The sequence below is a fragment of the Diabrotica virgifera genome, chromosome 10 (genome assembly GCF_917563875.1).
Source record: "Diabrotica virgifera virgifera chromosome 10, PGI_DIABVI_V3a".
NCBI classification, from domain to species: domain Eukaryota; kingdom Metazoa; phylum Arthropoda; class Insecta; order Coleoptera; family Chrysomelidae; genus Diabrotica; species Diabrotica virgifera.
Genome location: NC_065452.1, coordinates 42,983,257 through 43,005,552, shown reverse-complemented (window position 1 = coordinate 43,005,552; position 22,296 = coordinate 42,983,257). Strand labels below are relative to the sequence as shown.

Below are 22,296 nucleotides of genomic sequence, written 5' to 3'. Positions count from 1 at the left end.
TTAATCTTGTACAGCGACTTTTCAGGTACTTGGGAGTTAATGCTGGATGGATTTTAGTTAAAATATTGAGTAGTTCTTCGATATCTTCTGTATGCGTTTTAGCAATGCTGAGAGGATCAGCAGAGCCGTGTGCGTTTTCGAAGAAATCAATTAATTCTTCTTGGGTTAGATATCCGTTATCAGAATTATCTTGGAAAAATAGAACTAGTACATTTAGTAAGATCTTCTGCTAAATTCTTATTATCTTCTGGAACAGTTTTTGCTTTCTTGGATTTACGGAGAAGTTCTTTAAATGGGTTCTGGTCTACTGATGTTAGAGGAGACATTATTTCTGTACCGTTCGTTTACACGATTGAGTGTTAGAGGATGTAGGAGGTTGATTTTGACTGTGAATATTCATTTCAACGGTATATGACTGGATAGGTGTTTGAATGGGATTTGAATCTAAGAGATTGTATTGGTTGTTTCTGTTGATTGTGAACTGGTACATTGTTGTGAAGATTGTGAAGGAGGGATAGTTGGCTGAGCATCTGTTATATTGGGGTGGCAATTTTGGATAAAATTTGGTTGAGAAGTAGGTGATGAGTTTTCGATAGATGTTTGAGTTTTCGAATTTTTAATGCACTGAGAGGCTAGATGACCTTGTTGTTTGCAAATGTAGCACGACTGACTGTTTTTCAAGTGAAAAATAGATTCGATAATTGATTTGTTCATAGTTAATTAATATAGACTCAGGAATATTTTCCAGATTTTTAGGAGCAATGTAAGTATAACGTCGGAAACTCAAAATATGCTTAAATAAAGAGTTAGTTGTTCCTATTCTTAGAAAATCCAATGGAGATATTTGATGAATTCCAATATTTTGTAGTTCAGTCTCTATAATACTGTATGGTATTGATGGGGGATATTAGAAATTATCAGTTTTTCGCTTGGTGTGATTAACTTCCTGGCTTGGATACGTTCCTGATTGATTACTATGGTTCCATTCTCTCTTACTAGAAATTCGGTGACTGTTTCTTCAGTAGTAAAATATATGCAAATACGATCATTTGCAATCCTGGAAATGGCAAGAACTTTATTGGGATCGACCTTAGTTGCTATGGCATAATATTATATGGAATAATCTTCAATTTTGGTATTTGGAAGTGAATTGAACAAATGGCTTGGTTTTTTGCTTGGGAATTTTTTGTTAGGTTGAGTCAGAGCGGTTGAATATAATTTTGATTGTTTGGATGGATTAATAACATCTTGAGAATTTTGAAGTTCAGTTGCCTGATTACGACTCTGGTACCTACTTGGAGAGGTTCATTAGTAATTAAGCTACTTAATTACCTCGATACTGATATTTATAACCGTTATTTATTGTTTGTTGATTAAAAAATAGTAATAAAGATGGTCTAACTTACAATTTGATCACAAAATTGGATTAAGCACTATATAATACACTATTATACCAACTTTGATAATTTTCTAACAAGTAAAACCACCTTAATTTTAGATTTTTCTTTAGTATTTACACAGTTGTGCAAAGGTTTACTCAAACTTCTTTTTGTACTCACACGGAAAATAATACGGGAAGAAAGAAAGAAAGAAGAAAGAAAGATACGGGTGGAAGAAAAGAAATGTTTTTCTTATGTTAACTTTGTGACACTCTGTAGGGAGGACGAGGTACAAATATTAGTATACATCGGAATCGTATTGTAGTCTTAAGTTTTGTGAACATTTTGTTTTTTGAATGTCTCTGATATCTTTAGAAACAAAGGAGATAGGTGGTTTTACTCTTTAACATGTGTTTTAACTGAAACAAAACTAAATTGACAATAAAAAAATAACAGTTAACAAAACTTTAAAAACAGAAAGGCACATGAGGTAAACAGTTCTTATCGACATAACAGTTATTTGTCGACCAGGTAAGCGGTATGCACATCGCAACATAAGAAAGACGAGATTATTTAATGGAGGCTTTGTGATATTTTAACATAGAATTTGTTTTCGCGCTAAATGTAGAAAATAATTTCATCTTAGTGATATGATAAGACATGACCTCCTCACATATCGCATGTTGTCAGTTAAAACACATAATAAAGAGTAAAACCGTCTAGTTTTTTGTTATTAAAGATATCAGAGAAATTAAAAAATGATATATTCGAAGGTATGAGACTACAACATAATATCGATGTACACCCACCTTTGTGCATTTTTCTTCCTACAAGGTGTCTCAAACTTTTGTTTGGGTTAAAAGATATGTTAAACTACGAAACCATATATTTTCTTTGTTTCTAAAGATATCAGGGACATTCAAAAAATACAATGTTCACAAAACATACGACTACAATACAATTCTGATGTATAGTCACATTTGTACCTCGTACTCCCTACTGGGTGTCTCAAACGTAATATAAGAAAAACATTTCTTTTCTTCCACCCGGTGTAAGTACAAAAAAGAAGTTTGAGTAAACCTTGGCACAACTGTGCAAATTATAAAGAAAGATCTAAAATAATAAAAAACTAGCGGAATCCGTTAATCGGTTTACGAAAAAATCAACTATGAAAATGGGCATAATTTCTATATCCCTAACTTTTGACGAGCAGTTTATTTTCATAAAACTAAAAAGGTAACTTTCTACAAAGAAATTTTTAAGATTATAATTCCATTATTATTTAAAATAGAGTTGGATATAATGAGTTTTTGATAAAAATATCATGAAATGTTCCGCAAAGGTTAATATACAAAGTCAACGATACTGTTTATAATGGTGTGTACAGTCCAGACTGTTTTATCTGCATACTTTGTGTTCGATATTAGCACACACTTATTATTTATTCTATTTTTGTCCGAGATCTGAATGTTCTTATTTATGATTTATTGTTTAAAAAGCAATAAAGTTAATGACATGTACCTACTTAGCTGAGGAATTCAACGGAGTTTGAATTCAAAGGAATTCAAAGAATTTTTAAAATGTTAATTGTAACTGCATTCTTATTATCTAAAGAACGAATAAAAAATAATTTATGATAATTTCTGAACATCGCCTTTTAGTATTACAATTAGGTCCAATCAAACAATTATTAAAACTGTTTTTAAGGAATTCCTTTACCTCCGGGCTATTGTGCGTAGGGCACCCATCCATTAGAAACGGATTGGCCATTCCTGCAATCTCGATAAAATCTTCTTATGGCAAGTCCAAAAATATTTCTGAATTTAAATTTTCCTCATTAAAAAATCATACACTAATATTGTCTCTAAATATTCATAACTAGACATTTATTTTTCGACGGTAATGGGTATTATTTTCAATAATATTCTCTGGCTTTTTTGTCGAACAATAAATGCTATAATTTTTAACATTTGGTTCATTATTTAATGTGAATGTACCGGGTGTTCCAATAAGAATGGCTCTCGGCCATATCTCAGGAACCGTTTATAGTACAGCTTTGAGAAAAAAATATTTATAACAAAAGTTGCCTCGGAAAAGGCCTGGAAATTATTTTCATAATTGTAGGTCCACCGCTAGAGTGCGCAATCGAAAATCAAAAATTAAAAAAATCAAAGTTTTACAAAATTTACCTAATGAAAGGGCACTGGAAATCTAATCATCGTATTCTTCATAAAATTCTGCGCATATTTGATTACACAAGTTTAGGTTTACCTTTTCAAATAAAAGATGGGGGTGAGTGGGAACCTTCTTATGAAAAAATGGGTGTAAGTCCCGTTCTGCTAAATCGAATTTTGCATACGTAGTCTTGTTGAAAACAGCTCTTTTTCGTCAATGTAAGAGTCTTATTTTCGAAATAGCCTAATAAGTAATATGCCAGCTAGTAGGCGTTAATTAATTATTTTCGGAAATCTAGTTTTCTTTGGAGAATATTAAATACAAGTCTGCATTTTTAATCCTGCACACCACAATTAGACCAGATTAGCAACATAATACCGAAAACCGAATCTCGATACCTTTTTTCCATCTCGAGATATCTTAAGAAACGTGTAAATTTTAAACAACTGTTAATGTCACCGGTAAATGAAGTTAAGGAAAAGTAGTGTGCTATGGAAAAAACAAAGAAACATTTTCCAGATGTAAATGTATATAAAATTAATTAAAACAACAATAAGACAAACAACACTATAAAATATAACAAAGAAATAAAAGCAACTAATTACTTAGTGACGAACTAAATGTTCAAATTGTTGCCCATCATTTTCGATGCAAGAATTTACTCTTTCAAAAGTAGATTGAACAGCAGTCTCAATTTATGCTTTCGCAATGTTTTGAATGGCGTTTCGTATTCTCTAGTTTCTAGATCCTGTTTTCTCGAGTAGTGGGCCTAGAGGCAAAAACAAGGTCTTTAATCCGTCAATCCGTCCCCATAAACAAAAGTCCAAAACAGTTAAATCTGTTGCTATTCAATCTACTCTTAACAGAGTAAATGCTTGAATCGAAAATGATGGGCAACAATTTGAACATTTAGGCAGTCACTAAGACTAAGTAAGTAGTTGCTTTTATTTCTTACAACAGCTGCTGTTATATTTTATGGTGTTGTTTGTCTTATTGTTGTTTTAATTAATTATATACGTTTGGAAAATGTTTATTTGTTTTTTCCATAGCACACTACTTTTCATTAACCTCGTTTACCGGTGACAGTAACAGTTATGTTTAAAATTTACACATTTTTTTAAATATCTCGAGATAGAAAAAAGGTATCGACATGCGGTTTTCGGTATGATGTTGCTAATTTGGTATAATCTTGCAACACAAGATTAAAAATGCATACTTGTATTTAATATTTTTCAAAGAAAACTAGATTTCTGAAAATAATTAAATAACGCCTCCTAGCTTGCATATTACTTATTAGGCTATTTCAAAAATAAGACACTTACATTGACTAAAAAGAGCTGTTTTCAACAAGACCAAGTATGCAAAATTGGATTTAGCAGAACCGGACTTACAGCCATTTTTTCATAAGAAGGTTCCCACTCACCCCACCTTTTATTTTCAAAGGTAGACTTAAACTTGTGAAATCAAATATGCGCAGAATTTTATGAAGAATACGATGATTGGATTTCCAGTGCTCTTTCATTAGGTAAATTTTGTAAAATTTTGATTTTTTAATTTTTGATATTCAATTACGCCCTCTAGCGGTGGACCTACAATTATAAAAATAATTTCCAGGCTTTTACCGAGGCAACTTTTGTTATAAATATTTTTTTCTCAAAGGTGTTCTCTAAACGGTTCCTGAGATATGGCCGAGAGCCATTCTTATTGGGACACCCGGTACATTAATTCATCGCTAAACACTATGCGACTGCTGTTAATAAACTGATTTCGTTTTGATTTTTTTAATTTCTTGGTACCTCAACAATATTGTTTGTAGAGGTACAATTATTGGGAATCGCGTTCCCAATATTTTCAAACTTTTGTAAATTCAGTAAGTAATGAAGTAAAAATCGAAATCAAGTATACACAAATGCTCATATGGTATTCAGTGATCTTGAGAAAGCATATGATCGAGTTTCTCGAGAGATTCTGTGGTGGGCACTCAATTAGAAAGTAGTCCCTGGTAAATATGTAACGATTGTGAGAGACAGGCACGAGAGAGTTAAAACTAGTATTAGGGCAGGTGTGGGAGAGACTACAATGTGTATCAAAGATTGTATGTCGTTAATCCCTGTCCATTGTCTTATGTTTCGGATACAGGACATTTTCTTGCGTCCTATTCCTCTGTTGCCTTCAATTATAGTCTTGATTATAAATTGAAGGGAATTGCATTTTTCGTTTCGCATGATGTGACCCAAATACGTCGTCTTCCTTTTCTTGCTGGTTTCGAAAAGTTGGTGTTCTTGGTTTATTCTCTTAAGGACATCTACATTTATGACTTTTGCCGTCCATGGCATCTTTAGAACACAGCGATAAAGCCACATTTCGAAGGCTTTTAATCTGTTTACATCCCTCGTTTTGAGTGTCCAGCGCTCTACACCATATAGCAGCACCAGCCATATGTAGCATTTAGTAAACCTTAGTCTCAGTTTAATATCGAGCTCTGAACAGATCAGTATCGCTCTGAACAAATCAGTATCTTCCTGAATTTTATGAAAGCTCGTCGAGCTTGCTCAATGCAACATTTTACTTTCCTGTCCGATGCCCAGTCTTTAAAAAGCCACGCGCCCAGGCTTTTAAATTTGCTCACTCTTTCAATGGACTTGGTATGCAGTGTTATGGTGGAGTTTATCCAAGTTTCTGGAGATGATCATGAATTTGGTCTTTTTGGTATTAATCTCTAATCACATTCGCTTATTGTATTCTTCGATTATAGTGACAAGCTGTTGAATATCGACTATGTTGTCACAAATTAAGACACAATTCACGAAACTGAATATTGGGAAGTTAAAAAGAAAGAAGAACAAAAAATGCATATGGCATACATGAGAATGTTTAGATGGATGAGTGGAGTAAAAAAAAAAGATAAAATTAAGAAGGGCTATATTAGGGGAGAAACGAAATCTTGAAATTGATGGAACAACGTCGACTGATAAAATCTAATAAAACAAAATATAGACACCTGCAGAGAAAAATAAAAAAGGAGAGATCAAATTAGCCAAAGAAAAATGGATGCGAGAAAGGTGCGACGAAATGGAGGATGTGATATCTAGACACGACTTACTTAATGTGCACAAAAAACTAAAAGAAATAAGTAACATATTTAAAAAACATAATTACAAAATTATTGTAAATGAGCACGAACTAAAAAAAGAATGGCAGCTGTATATTATATCTGAGTTATTTGAAGATGATAGGAACAATATTGCCGAATTCTACCCAAACTGTACTGACGGCCCAGAAATTATGAAATGCGAGGTAGAACACGCTATAAATAATGCTAAAATTAGAAAAGCTTGTGGTCCAGATGATACACCAACTGAGTTGCTGAAACTAATAGAGGATGATAACATAAAAGTAGTAGTAAGACTTTTTAATTCAATATATAACACCGGCGTGATTTTCACAGATTAGCTCAAATCCATCTTTGTCGTAATACCTAAAAAACACAATGCAAAAAAATGCTCAGAATATCGATTAATTAGACTATTGAGCCACACTCTTAAGATTTTCCCAAGAATACTTCACAACAGAATTAGACGCAAATGCGAAGATCTCGAAGAACCCAATTTGGTTTTAGAAATGCTATGGGAACCAGGGAGGCACTTTTTGCGCTTAACATCCTTTTACAAAAATGCCGTGACCAAAGAAAAGATGTATTTGCATGTTTTGTGGACTTCTAAAATGCATTCGATAAAGTACAGCATGTAAAATAAATGCAAATACTGAAAAATATCGAAATGGATGACAAGGATATTCGAATCATTAAAAATTTGTACTGGAATCAAACTGCAATCGTAAAAAATCGTGAAGATAACTACACCGATGAAATCTCCATACAATGAGGAGTCAGACAAGGTTACATTTTGTCGCCAACATTGTTCAATGTTTACTCGGACCAGTTATTTAAAAAGGCACTTGAGAGACAGCCATATGGAATAAAAATCAACGGGGAACTACTTAATGTGATTAGATATGCAGACGAAACAGTAATTCTGTTAAATAATATTGAAGGTCTCCAAATTCTGCTTGATCGTATTCACGAGGTAGGAGAGGAAATCGACATTAAAATAAACTCAAATAAAACCAAATTTTTAGTGTTTAGTCGTGACCCACATCCCGATGCAAAGCTTCAATTAAACGGAGTCCAAGTTGAGAAAGTTCACAAAATGACATATTTGGGAACTGTGATAACGGATCAACTAGATCCCGACACACAGTGGTTCCAAATGCCGAAAACGTGGTCAAGAACCTTTAAAAGCGTATATTGTTTATACATTTTGGAATTACTTTCGTTCTTAACGGTTTGTGGTAGTCGCTGATTACGAATCTGGCATTATTTTTTTCTGAAAAACAAAATGGCGGATCCAACATGGCGGAAAGAAATTTAAAATATCAATCAAAAAGGAAAATTTTTTGTCAAATTTGGTAGGTTAAGGTAGCTGATTACAAATATAACATTACTTTTTTTAAACAAAATGGCGGATCCAATATGGACGAAAGAAGTTCGAAAATTGAATTTTAGCCGCATTTTTGTTTAAAATCTTATACTATAAGGGACCTTTGAAGCTGCTGATTACCAATACATTTTCTTTATGAAGTACAATATTCAGAACCTATTACTTATATACAACTGCCCATACATACTCAACAATCGCCAGAATCATGTAATATGCGTCAGTTCCCACTTTTGTATTCAAACAACTGCCAGCAATGCATAGGCAGATATAGGCAGCTAAACCAAAGTGATTATGTATCTCCATACTATATATTTTAAGATTAATAAACATTAGTCGCAGAATCATGCAGAACTTTATACTTTTGGAATGCATCTTTACAAATTGTTAATTATTTCAAGTATATTTTCACTATTTATGCATTAACAGATTTAAAGCATTTATTATTAATAAATGTTGATTTAAGTTATATCTTACATTACTACATACTTAAAAAAGAAGAATCTGCTTTACAGCGCTAAAATGGATAAACTACAAAACGTTTTACAGCGTTTTCAATATACGAGTTCTTTTTCACTTTCTCTGCCGGCTAAAATAACCCCGGACATGGCCCACTTGTTCCTGAGTTGTGAACCAGAATACATCCAGTCTGATCCTCATACCTGCGTATTAGGACTCTACGATAGTATGAGAAAACAACTGTAAACTTGAAAATCCCTAAATAGGGACTCCTTTTTTCGCCTCATGACCACGTTTCCAGCATTTGGAACCACTGTGCGACATAGAAATAAAACGTAGAATAGCAATGACTAAAACTACTTTTATGAAAATGAAGTCATTTCTTTGCAATAATCATCTCAGTTTAGAACTAAGACAAAGAATGGTTAAGTGCTGTTTGGTCCGTATTTTTGTATAGTGCAGAAGTGTGGACGCTAAAAGTATCGATCATGAACAGAATTGAAGCATTGGAAATGTGGATTCATAGACGGATGCTGAAGATACACGTACTGGAGAGCAAGAAAAACTAATGAAGAAGTGCTAAGGATGTACAAATTGATTAAAATAATAAATTTATTACCACATTGCTAATTTTGACAGGATCTACCATAAAACCTCTTTACAATAATATGGTAACCTTGTCGGACAATTTTCACGGGGCATATGCGCAGTCGGATGCGCCGAAGATGTCAATTTCCTGGATTTTTTTTATTTATTACCACAGATGTCATTTTTATTTTGTACTGTTTTTTATATGTGTAATGCATATTGGATCACTTGTCGGGCAAAAATAAGGGGTCCAAAATTTTCAAAAAATTTTCCGAAATTTTCCGTCCTGTCGGATTTTTTTTTGAAAATTCGAGAAAAAATACTACAGAACGGTGTTTGTCATTGTTTAAGAAGTATGTACACAAATTTTCAGATCAAAATTTTTTCAAAATTTTTCCTCTTGTCGGAAATTTTTTTTGGAAAATATTGGGAACAACTCTACGTCACACCCTTTTAAATGTTGTACTTAGTGTTTGTACTAATTTTCAGCTAAATCGATTCAAAAGTAACCGAGAAAAACTGTTTTAAATTTTTTTTTGACAATGCCTCCCCTTACGGACGTCGATAACCTAAAAGAATTAGGTTTTCTATTCGTTTGCCCCAAAATTTTTGTCAGACAATTACATTTTTTGTTTACGAATATAATTACATACTTGTAACCTACTTCTTTTGTCGGCAAAATGGTTGTGAAGATAAGGGATGCACGAACCCAGCATAGTTAAAAAGTATAGTTTACTAATAAAAATTAAATTTTTTGTCTGACTGTCGATTTGCCCCAATATTTTTGTCGGACACTTAGATTTTTTGATTTAGAATATAATTACTTATAACCTCCTATTTTTGTCGGAAAAATGGTTGTAAATTAAAAAACTCCAGGAAATTGACATCTTCGGCGCATTCGACTGCGCATAAGCCCCGTGAAAATTGTCCGACAAGGTTACCACATTATTGTAAAAAGGTTTTATGGTAGATTCTGTTAAAATTAGCAATGTGGTAATAAATTTATTATTTTCATAAATTTGACATATTTAGCGTGTCCGACAAAATTGTTTTCGTTGTTTATATGATAAAAACCATTGATTAAAATAAAATGACCAATGTGGTTATAAATTTTTTTCTTGCATAAAATTGATAACCTCGTGAGAGCTTGATAGACCGTCGCCCCACTATCATAATGCACCAAGTTCCAAATTTGTCCGAATCCACCCAAATAACAAATACAAAAAGTTTGGTGTGGTTATAATAACAAATACGGGTCATAAATAATAATTTTATATGTGGGCCCAAGAGCATAGTATTCTTACATTCTAAATATTGACTTTATTACCTTTAAATTTTGCACTGCATATTCCATTCACCGGATGACTATTATCGCCACATAAGCAATAATTTCGTAGGCATGTTGTTCCTTTGATTAGTGTGCAGTTGTTTTGGTTTGTACATGGTTTTCCAGATGCTAAAAATTACAAAAATAATTAGAAAACTTTGTAGTATTAAAAAAAGCTTTTATTATCTGTCATCAAATCATACAAATAGAAATATATAAAAATTAAAGAAGGTTGATTGAACTGTGTTGTTTTTTTATTTAAAAATTAAAGGCAAATTAAGCAATTTATAAATGCAGCCTCTTTCATCTAAAATGACTAGGGTTTTTGAAAACTAGCAACCTACAATAGGAATAAAGGAAATATTAGGTACATTACACGGTTATTAAGATATCGGTATGATAACCTAGAGATTGCCGGATTGCCTAGCAAATAGATCTTGTATTATTAGAGAGGAACCACATACAAAAACTGAAAACCTAAGAAACTACACAGAAACATACAACACCGACCATTATCTAGTAAAAGTCAAACTTAAAAAAAAACAGAACATTGAAAAGCCATAACATATTGTCTTGGAAAAAGACCTCATGAGGGAAACCTAGATAATATGTGGACAGAGATCGAAGATGCAATAATCTCATCAACAGAAATACTAGAATGTTCAGAAAGCAATTGAAAATAAAATGTAGACAGATATGATAATCGTTTGGATTTCGACAAAATTGATAAGGTCGGCAAAGATGGCGCTAGAAGTAACAACAAAAATGTTTTATGTAAATTGTTAGAAATTGGAAGCTTTCTCAAAAAAACAAGGATATCTTTTATCTTCTTCTTCTTCTTCTTCTTCTTCTTCTTCTTCTTCTTCTTCTTCTTCTTCTTCTTCTTCTTCTTTTTAGCATGATCGATCATGCTAGTAGGTTATTGACTGTTACGGAGATATTGAAATAAACATATAAAGAGGATGAAGGACAGGCAGGGCCGCGCCGTCGATAAGGGCGAAGAGGGGCGGTGCCCCCCGGCGTCGTATTAAAAAGGCGGCGGTGCCGGTAGGTGCCGAAAAAAATTTTTTGACAATACCGAAATTACCAAAAACAATAAATAAAAGTACTTAATGACATTGACTAAGGAAAAGAAGGATTTTACCCCAGAGACATGCCAAGGGTAGACACGGCATACTCACCAAAAAAGCGTAACGCGGAAAGAGCATGGAAAAAGTCGATCGGTGGTCTATCTATCTCTTTTACCCAAGCGACCCCGCGCATGCGACCGACAAAGATGGCTAGACCACTCAATCCTATGTCGGCGTTACACCTCGATGCATTGAGTGGCATATGACTAGCCTAATCTACCGTGTATAATATTTTTGTTTTACCCACTGGTAAAATAAAACCAAAAATATTAGCAATATTTTATTGTAAAATTGAAAACTTACCAATCGTAGGTAAATAAAAATAGCAGCTAGTATTACTTTGATCCCATAAGTGGACGAAACCTTATTTATCTCAACTGAACTATATGTTTGAACTATACAGTGCTAGTCAAAAGTCCGTACCCCCCTCGTATCTTTTGAACGGTTATACGTATAATAGTGAAATTTGGAGAAAGGAAATAAACGGACGTAAGGTTCTTAACTAGTCATAGTCATAACTGGTGACGTAATAGTGACAGATGATTTTACAGCGCCACTGTGACAGATAATTTTAAATGGGACCTTATGGCAAGTGATACCTCGTTTGAAAGGTATTCAAAATGCCTATTCAGTCATATTTATTTTGTTTGAATTTAAGCTAATTTTGATGAATAAATGAAATACATAAATATAAAATTGTAGTTTCGCATTTAGTGTATAAAAATTGAAAATTTCGCCTATAATTACTTGCCAAAAAGGTTGAGGTTGATATAAAAGCTACTAGAGAATTGAAAAACGTCAACTTTTTTGACAAAAAACCATAGGCGGACATTTGAATTAATGTTAATTAAATGCGAAACTACAATATTATAATTATTTAATTTATTCACCAAAATCAAAATCAACTTAAACCCAAAAAAATGAGTGTAACTGGTCCCATTTAAAATTATCGGTCACAGTGGCTCTGTAACGTCATCTGTCACTATTACGTCACCTGTCATGACTAGTAGAAGCTTACGTCCGTTTATTTCCTCCCTCCAAATTTCACTATTATAGGTATAACCGTTCAAAAGATAAGAGGAGGGGTACGGACTTTTGACTATCACTGTATATCTGAACTATACTGTCTGAACTATATGTTGAACTATATATCTGAACTACTATATGTTTGTTCTGTGATAGTGTAATCGTTGTTTTTTGTAAATAACGAAGAAGTGAAGTCAAACACTTCAAGAATAAAGAAAGGAAAAGCCGTTGGAAAAAATGATATTTCTAGGGAAGTGTGGAGAGCGTTACGAGAGACAGGAACAAGGTGGCTAACAGGTTTCTTCTTCTTCTTCCTCTTTGTAAGCAATTCTGCTTGTTCATTGGCGGATTGATACCTCTATGGAAGGTTGTCACTCCATCTTTTGCGCGGTCGGCCGATACTTCTTCTACCGATTGGTGATTTATCTCGTGCTATTTTGACCACACGTGTCTCCCCCATTCTGGTTATGTGGTTGTTCCATTCTTTTTTTCTATTTAGTGTCCATTCGTTTATACACTGTACCTTACATTGTCTTCTAATATCTTCGCTCCTCTTTCGATCTCTCATTGTATTTCCTGTAATTCTTCTCAGTACTCTCATCTCTGCCGTTTCCAGTAGTATTTGTGTTGTGACTGTATCGGGTCTTGTTTCTGATGCTAACAGGTTTATTTAATATAATTATGGACTTTGGACAAATGCCAGACGAATGGAGAAGCAGTATGGTGTGATTAAGTCACACCATGGAAATATGGGAGAGAGTAATTGATAGACGGATACGTGCAGAAACCGAAATATGCGATAATCAATTTGGGTTTATGCAGTGCAGATCAACAACAGATGCAATTTTCATTATAAGGTAGCTGATGGAAAATACAGGAATAATGAAACAAACCCTTATAATATGATGGTAAATTTTCAGAAAGCATATTTTATGATGATAGAATTCCTTGAAAGATTCTGTGGTGGGCACTCAATAACAAAGGAGTGCGGATGAATATGTAAATATAGTGAGGGATATGTATGAGGGAGCAACAACCAGTGTTAGGGCAGGTGTGGAAGAGACTGATAAATTTCATATGAAGGTAGGATTGCAGGTGTACCAAGACTCAGTGCTTAGTCTTTATTTTTGGATCTGGTAACAGCGAAACTGCATGGTGACATTCCCTGGTTCTTGGTGTATGCTGTTGGTGTAGTGTTAGTATGAAATAGTAAAAGCGACTTAGAACAAAAACTGGAACAGTGGAGACAAGCTCCTGAGGAAAAGGATTTAAGACTTTTTGAAAAGTAATAGATTTAACTACCTACGATCGGTATTACAGAGTAATGGGGATATAGATGGAGATGCATGTAGTGGAATTAGGGTTGGATGAATGATAGATGAAGTGAAATGAAGTGGTTTGTGGCGTGACAGAAAAATTCCTGTGAAGCTGAAGGGAAAATTCTAGAAAACAGCTAGATGTACTGATGTACGGAAGTGAATGTTAAACAGTTAAAAAGAAAGAAGAATAACCAATGCATGTGGCAGAAATGAGAATGCTTAGATGGATGACTGGAGTGACAAAGAAGGATGAGATTGGGAATGAGTATATTAGGGGAAGTCTAGGGTTGACACCAATAGAGGCCAAAATGAGAGAGCATAGGTTAATATGATTTGGTCATGTTCAAAGTCGAGACGTCAGTCACCCAATACGAAGAATTCTTGAATTGCAGGTTCCTGGAAGGAGTAAAAGAGGAACACAAAAGAATTGTCGAATATAATATTCAATTTTATTTTAGAACATATTTTAAGTAAAGATAATAAATAAAGGCCATTTATTTTTGGAAACTGTGCACTAATAGTAGTAGAATGATTATTTTTAAGATTTTATGGTTCATTTGTGGCTCTTAGCGTGTTAAATATCTAAATAAACCAATTTTGTTCTGAACTACCTGGAACGTCTAAAAGTCCATATCGCTCCCGATTAGTCCTTGTGCACAGGATAATAATATCAACATGCAAAGCCATAAATGTACTAGTACTTACCACAAGTACTACTATAATGTACTATGTAACAAAATTTGAAAAATTTTGGTTTTATAGCTAATGCTGAAAGAGTACTAGAGCAAAGTGAAACAGTGGAGATAGGCTCACTGAGAAAAAGGATTGTAATTCATTAGAACGACATCAGAAAATTTGGAAGATGATGGTACTACTACAAATAAGATAGTAATTTTTGATGGTGACATGATTGTGAAAGACTATAGTTTTAAATATCTATAGGACCGGGATTACAAAGTAATGTAGAATCTCATGGATATGTCTGCAGTGAATTTAAAGTAAGATGGATAAAATGGAATTAGCTTTTTTATTTTATTTGCTTATTATGGATACACAAATGGTTCTTCTTCCATCAATCTTTAATCTTAATGATGCACCTTAAAATGTTCTCTTTTATAATCGATCTTTTGTCGATCTGGAAAACGCATTCTTCGACCGCGTGCTGCATGACCTTATCTTGAAGCCAACATGTGCTAGGTAACACTGTTGGTGTCCTCCGAGGATTGTCTCTATTCCTGCTCCTCTTTATACTATGTATGGACACGCCTACGTTCTTCCTGTTGTTTGCCGACGGCATTTTCCTAACCAGCAACACCAGGCTGACATGAGCAACATTTGGTAGACTGACCATTTATATTCTAAGAAGTTCAAAGAAGTAAGGGTTTATATTCAATGTGTTTTACCCGTACAAACTTATGAGTTACACAACGAGCCATGGAACGTGCAATTCTGGACGTAAGCCTTCGAGACCACATAACAAACCAATAAATCAGAAGAAGATCAGCTGTTTAAAAAGAATCACAACGTTAAGTGAAACTGGGCAGGTCACTTAGAACACAAGATGGAAGGTGAACAATATGCATCATGAAATGGAGGTCCATAAACTATATCAAAAGGCCAGGACAACCACCGACTAGATGGACCTACGATGTGAAAAGAGTGAGGGCCTAGTTTAGAGAACATTGGAAGAAGCTGAGGAGAGCCTATGCCCAGCAGTGGACGCGATTACCTAAATGATGATATATTGATATAGTTTTAATAAAATTTTCGAAAAAAGGTACATTCGACGATACCTCTAATAAAATGAACATGTTTTGTTCATGTTATAAAAAAAACCTTTTTTACATACATGCAATTTTAAATAAGTGGTGGTATACACAGAAAAATTTTTATCAATAAACGCTTGGACAACATTATCGTACCATTTCATTCTTGTTCATTTAGGATCTTCAGCATATACCTGCGTGGATTAAATGCTGGTCAATATATCATAGGCTGCACCTTAGGGCTGTAGTGGAGCCGGAACGTACCGGAACGCCGTTCCGGTACTGCTTTTTTGCGTTGTTTTTTTTTTCAATTGTGCCTAAATGATTTATCATCATCATCAGTAGGTCGACAACCCTTTTTGGGTCCTGGCTTTTTCTAGGATTTTCCTCCATTCTGTTCTGTTCCTTGCTTTGTTCTTATAGTGGGTAATCTTAAGTGTTTTCAGATCTTATTCCACTTGTTCCATGTATCTAAGTTTGGGTCTTCCCTTTGACCTTCTCCCTACTGCTGCTTGCCTCATTATATGTTTTGGTGTTTCGGTCTCCAACATCCGTTCAACATGGCCCATCCAGCGCCGACATCCGATTTTTATGGATGTTATGACGTCGGGTTCGTTGTATGCTGCGTATAGTTCAAAATTATATCTTCTGCGCCATACGTCATTTTTTTTCCATGTGTCTGACGATTTTTCGTTCAAACGTACCTAATAAGTTCTCATCGCTTTTCGACAGTGTCCATGTCTCTGATTCATATATAAGGACCGGTTTTATCAGGGTTTTGTATATTTTGCATTTGGTTTTTCTCGTGATGTTGTTAGATCATAGATGTTTAATTAGTCCATTAACTGTTTTATTAGCAATATGTATTCTTCTTTTGACTTCTTCGCTGACATTGTTATCTGCGGTAAATAGTTAACCTAGATAATATGTAAATTTTTTTACGCTTTCGATGTTATAGTCTCCTATTGTCAGATTCTCTAGGTTTCTTTGGCCTGTCGATTTGATGGCCTTCATGTATTTGGTTTTTATTTCATTAATATTTAGGCCACTGTTTTGTGCCGCTCTTTCTATCGCATTAAATGCTTCTATCATTTCTCTTTTGCTTCTAGCTATGATATCAACATCATCTGCAAATGCCAATATTTGTACACTTTTTGTTATTATTGTTCGTCTTGTGTTGACTTTTGACTCTCTAATTATTTTCTCTAATGTGATGTTGAATAGAATACAGGATAGGGCATCTCCCTGTCGTAGGCCCGTTCTAACATGTATTGTATCTGTTAGTGCGTTTTGAATTCGAATTTGGCTCTGTACTTTAAGTGTTTCTTTTACTATATCAATGAGTTGAGTTGGAATATTAAACTCTTTCAGGGTTTGGATCAGAAATTCTCGATGGATACTATCATAAGCACTCTCAAAATCAATGAAGAGATGATGTGTGTCTATATTCACTAGTCTTTTCCAAGATTTGCCTCAAGACGAAGCTCTGATCTATTGTGGACTTCTGCCTGCAGAAACCACATTGATATCCCCCAACTAGTTGTTCCGCATATGGTTTCAATCGCTCATACACAATATTTGACAGTATTTTATATGCCACAGTCAGTAGCGTTATTTCCCGGTAATTACCTCCAACCTCCTAATTACCTCCAACCTAATAATCCTCCAACCAAATTACAGCAGATTACAAACAGCGCAGTAGAAACGTTTTTGACTGTTTCCGTTAGTTCTTCCAGTCTCAGTCGAAGTTCCGTCACCTCTTCGTTTCCGTTTCTAATTTGCTTCGTTGAGATATCTTGTAACTGTACATATTAAAGACTATTTAGGAGCCGGTATAAGTGAAATTTGCTGATCATTTTAGGCACAATAAGACTCTATAACTTAAATAGTAGAACCTAAAAGAAACCTTATGGACACTGTGCCGTCACTTTTTAGTGGCACATGCGTCGAAAGTGGCGCATCAAACTTTCCATTTATGGACTGGATAAATATATTAAAAAGTACCCTCCCTCGCTCTCAGAATTCATTTTTTTTTATTTTTTAAGTTCTATGTGATTAAAAAATAAGATTCAGCGTAATTTTAACCCACCACCTCCTTCCACCTTCCCCCACCATCAAAAACTTAATTTTTCGTTTAAATTTTTTTTAGGTGGGATGCAATCAATTTTAAAAATGTCGAAAAATTTATAGGCGTAGTTCAGGCTTTTACAAACCATTTTTATAGATCCATAGGTTAAATGTACATAAGCCCAAATTTTTATTAAAATTTTTTTTTTGGAAAAAGCGTATAACTTTTTTTTGGAGGTAGTGGAGGTCTTGCTTTTTTCTATTTTGTGTAGTTTATCAAACACTATATTTTTAATTTTTTTCAGATTTTTCCGTAAGGTTCGCCACCTTCAAAAATCCAAAAAACTGTTTTTTATGGGTTTTTTTGGGGGGGGGGGGGGGGTTGAACTTATGTTTGCCATTTTTAAATATTCTAAAGGACTCATTACTTCAATTTACATATAATCTATATAAAAAAATTGATTTGATCTATTTTGAAATCTATAAACTAGGGAAAATCCCCAAAAACGCCAAAAAAAAAAAAGAGTTTTTTTGGATTTTTGAAGGTGGCGAACCTTACGGAAAAATCTGAAATAGTTAAGAACATAGCGTTTGATAAAATACACAAAATAGAAAAAAATTAGACCTCCAGCCATCTCCAAAAAAAGTTATACGCTTTTTTCAAAAAAAAAAATTTTTTTGAGGTTATGTAGACTCAACCTAGGCATGTTTTGTCAAAGCGTCAACTATGCCTATGAATTTTTTGAAATTTTAAAATTGATTTCATACTACCTAAAAGAAATAAAAACGAAAAATGAAGTTTTTGATCGTGGGAGAAGGGGGAAGTGGTGGTGGGTTAAAATTACGCTGAGTCTTATTTATTACTCATATAGAACTTAAAAAAATAAAAAAAAAATGAATTCTGGGTGTGAGGGAGGGTACATTTTAATTTATTTAGGTATCCCGCCCATAAGTGAAAAGTTTGATGCGCCACTGTCGACGCATGTGCCACTAAAAGTGACGGCACAATGTTTGTACGTTTTCTTTTAGGTTCTACTATTTAAGTTATAGGGTCATATCGTGCCTAAAATGATTAGCAAATTTCACCTATAGGGGCTCTTAGTCTATTATCAGAAATATCGAGATACCACCGTAATTTAGTAATCGAATCAGTTACGTTACGGCTAGTAAAAGTTCTGTTTCTTGGAATACTGAGTCGCAAAAGCTTGAGAAATACCTCTATTTCGTCCTTCTCCTGATCTTCTTATGTGTATTTCAGTTTTCTAAAAATACTGTAATGCTCTGCTGACCATTATGTGATGCAAAACGAAGACCACGTAAAGGTAATTTCGCCACTCTTCAACTAGAGGCTTTCCTGAACAGCCTCATTATCAGTTAGCCGTCTCAGTCTTGTTGATATTACAAGTCTATATTATATCCTTTTAGTGTTTAGTGTTAAGAGTTGGCATTACCTGTGGATGACAAGCATCCCAACGAGTTAGCAAGTAGTTCATATTATAACCAGTCATTATTGTTATAATAAAAACGTTTATATTTTGTCAACGTTTCCTTTGTAACAAATATGTACCCCTTAAAATATTATGTAAACCACCAACAGCTTGAATACGTAAAGTAATACAAATATCTTGGCTGCTGATTCAACAATCAACTTGATTATAAACAAGAAGTAAGAGCGAGGATAGAGGTAGCCCGACAAGGCTACCTCTATCCTCAAATGACATCTAATGCTAATATCAACAGTAGTATTGATATTAGCATTAGCATTAGATGTCATTTTCTGCATTGCTATGTATGGTCAATACTTTTGTATGGAACGAAGGCCTGGACGCTCAACATAACGCTGATGAATAAGTTAGATGCCTTTGAACACTAGCTTTATAGGGCAATCTTGAAAATACCTTGGATAACCCACACCACCAATGGAAATGTTCTGAGGAGAATATAACAGATAGGGAGCTGCTGAAGATCATCAAAGTTAAAAAAGTTAGCTAGCTGGGACACATTATGAGAGACGAAAAGTACCACATCCCGCAACTGATCATTTAAGCCATTTCATGGCTTAGAAATATCAGAGACTGGAGCGGCCTTGATTCAACATCTTTGTTTAGAGCCGCATTGGACAGAGACAGATTTGCAAGTGTAGTCGCCAACCTCCATTAACGGAGATAGCATTACAAGAAGAAGAATTATTTGTAATAGTCTATCTGAGTACGTTCAACTTAGAATTACAGCCACAAATAAGCAAATCAGAAATAAAGAAGACATTGAAAGAGATGAAAAACAACAAATCGCCTGGAAAAGACGGAATAACTGCAGAGATGCTGAAATATGGTGGAAAAGTGGTAATCAATACTCTCCATTCCCTTTTTAACAAAATATTAAAAGAAAAAAGAATCTCAAACAACTGGAAGGAATCCGTAACCATTATCATACACAAGAAAGGAGACAAAGCAGATATAAAAAACTACCGTCCTATAACACTCCTCAATGTAATGTATAAACTCCTAACAAAAATTTTAACCAATAGATTGACGAAAAATTCGACGGATGCCAGTCGAAAGAAAAAGCTGGTTTTAGAAAGGGATTTAGCACAAGTGACCATTTAGTAAATATGAAAATCCTTATAGAACGAGCAAATGAATACCACATTCCTCTATATATAGCGTTCATAAATTTCGAAAAGGCTTTTGACAGTGTCGAACATTGGGCAGTGAAAAGTTCTTTGATTAACAGCAGAATTGACTACAGATATACATACCTAATAGCCAATATATATAAAGAAGCCACAACAACAATTAAAGTATACGAAGGAACACAATAAATTCAAATAAATAGAGGCGTAAGACAGAGTGACACAATATCACCGAAACTTTTCAATCAGGCTCTGGAAGATATCTTTAAAAGATTAGAATGTGAAGAAAAAGGTATAAAAATTTGTGGACAACGCTTGAACCACCTAAGATACGCCGATGACATCATATTGATAACCGATAAAAAAGAAGAATTGTTTGAAATGATGAAAGAACTGGACATAGAAGCCGGAAAAATAGGAATTAATATGAATTACAGCAATACCAAAATCATAACAAATATATTGAGGACATCACAATCAGGATCAGACAAGATGAAATAGAACAAGTTCACGATTATATATATCTAGGTCAAATTGTAAAACTTAACAAGGAAAACCAAACAGCAAAGATCAAAAGATAAGTTAGACTGGCATGGGCGGCATTTGTAAAACTAAGCTACATCCTTAAAAAACAAAAGATATCCACAACATCTGAAGACCAAGGTACACAATCAATGTATACTCCCTGTTCTCACTTACGGTTCCCAAACGTGGACGTTTACGAAAGCAAACATGGACAGGATCATAAAAACGCAAAGAGCAATGGAAAGGCAAATGTTGCACATAAGACTAATGGATAAAAAGAGAAACAAGTGGATAAAGCCTGGGTTTCCTCGAAAGCGGCACCGACAAACAGCGATCGTAGCACTGCGATGAATTACGTCAGATTACGGTGAAAAATTCAAGGTTCTTCACTGGGGCAATGAAATGTGCAAGCTCAGCAAGCGGTGGCTTCCAATGCATCCTTGGAAACCAACGCTATTATTTTGCATGGTACAGTTTTTTATGATGTCATTCATCGCAGTGTTACGATCGGAGGTTGTCGGCACCGCTTTCGAGGAAACCAGCGCTTAAGAGAGAAAACCAAAGTTAGGGATGTTAGACAAGAAGTTGCAAAGTTGAAATGGAGATTTGCGGGACACACTATTAGACAAAAAGAACACCGATGGAACAAAATTCTCATAAATTGGAGACCGTGGGAATATAAACGAAGTAGAGGAAGGCCACAAATGAGATGGGCAGATGATGTCAAGAAGCACGTGGGGTCTAGGTGGATAACTGTAGCGACAGACAGAGAAGAATGGAAAGGGATTGGGGAGGCCTATGTCCAAAGATGGACAGAAGATGGCTAATTAGATAGATAGATAGATCTATCTAAGAATGTACTTACATTCGTTCCCACCACGGATCAGTAGAATTGTTGATTGAATATCCGATCGCTAGAAGTCTGACCATGCTCAATAGAAAAAAAGCTTATGTTTTGAAATCTCATAAAAATTTAACGTCACGACCTTTGTATGTATGTATGTCATACTGCTTATATTCTACAATAAACGAAAAACAAGAAACAAGAATTTCAACTGGACTTTGTCCAAAAAAATTAAAGAAAAAAGTTGATTGTCGCTCTAGTAAAGCCAAACAACTTTTATTAGTGTTATTTCTTAATATTTATCAATTGATCAAACAAATAAGCAGTGATCTGATAACTGTTTCCAGAAGTTTATTTTTAAGAATAATTTTATCGTTTTATATAAATTTTGATGGGCATTCAACTTGTGACATACTTATCAAAATTTACATTCGCTACGAAATATTAAATTACTGAAAAATATTTTAATACTGTCTATATACATTAGAAAAAATTCTAGACATAAATTGGAAGGAATTTACTGTTAACTGAGTTAATAAAGCTCATTCAAGTTTCTCATGTTC

At 34.2% G+C, this 22,296-nt stretch overlaps 1 protein-coding gene across 2 annotated transcripts in view; it reads right to left on the bottom strand.

The window, feature by feature from the left end:
- Positions 1–22,296, bottom strand: part of LOC126893423 (uncharacterized) — a 131,579-nt gene that overhangs the window by 93,015 nt on the left and 16,268 nt on the right. For both annotated transcript variants that reach the window (XM_050663589.1, XM_050663590.1), the window contains exon 2: positions 10,425–10,553. In XM_050663589.1, coding sequence (XP_050519546.1) covers positions 10,425–10,553 — 129 coding nt within the window. The remainder of the gene's footprint in view (positions 1–10,424; positions 10,554–22,296) is intronic.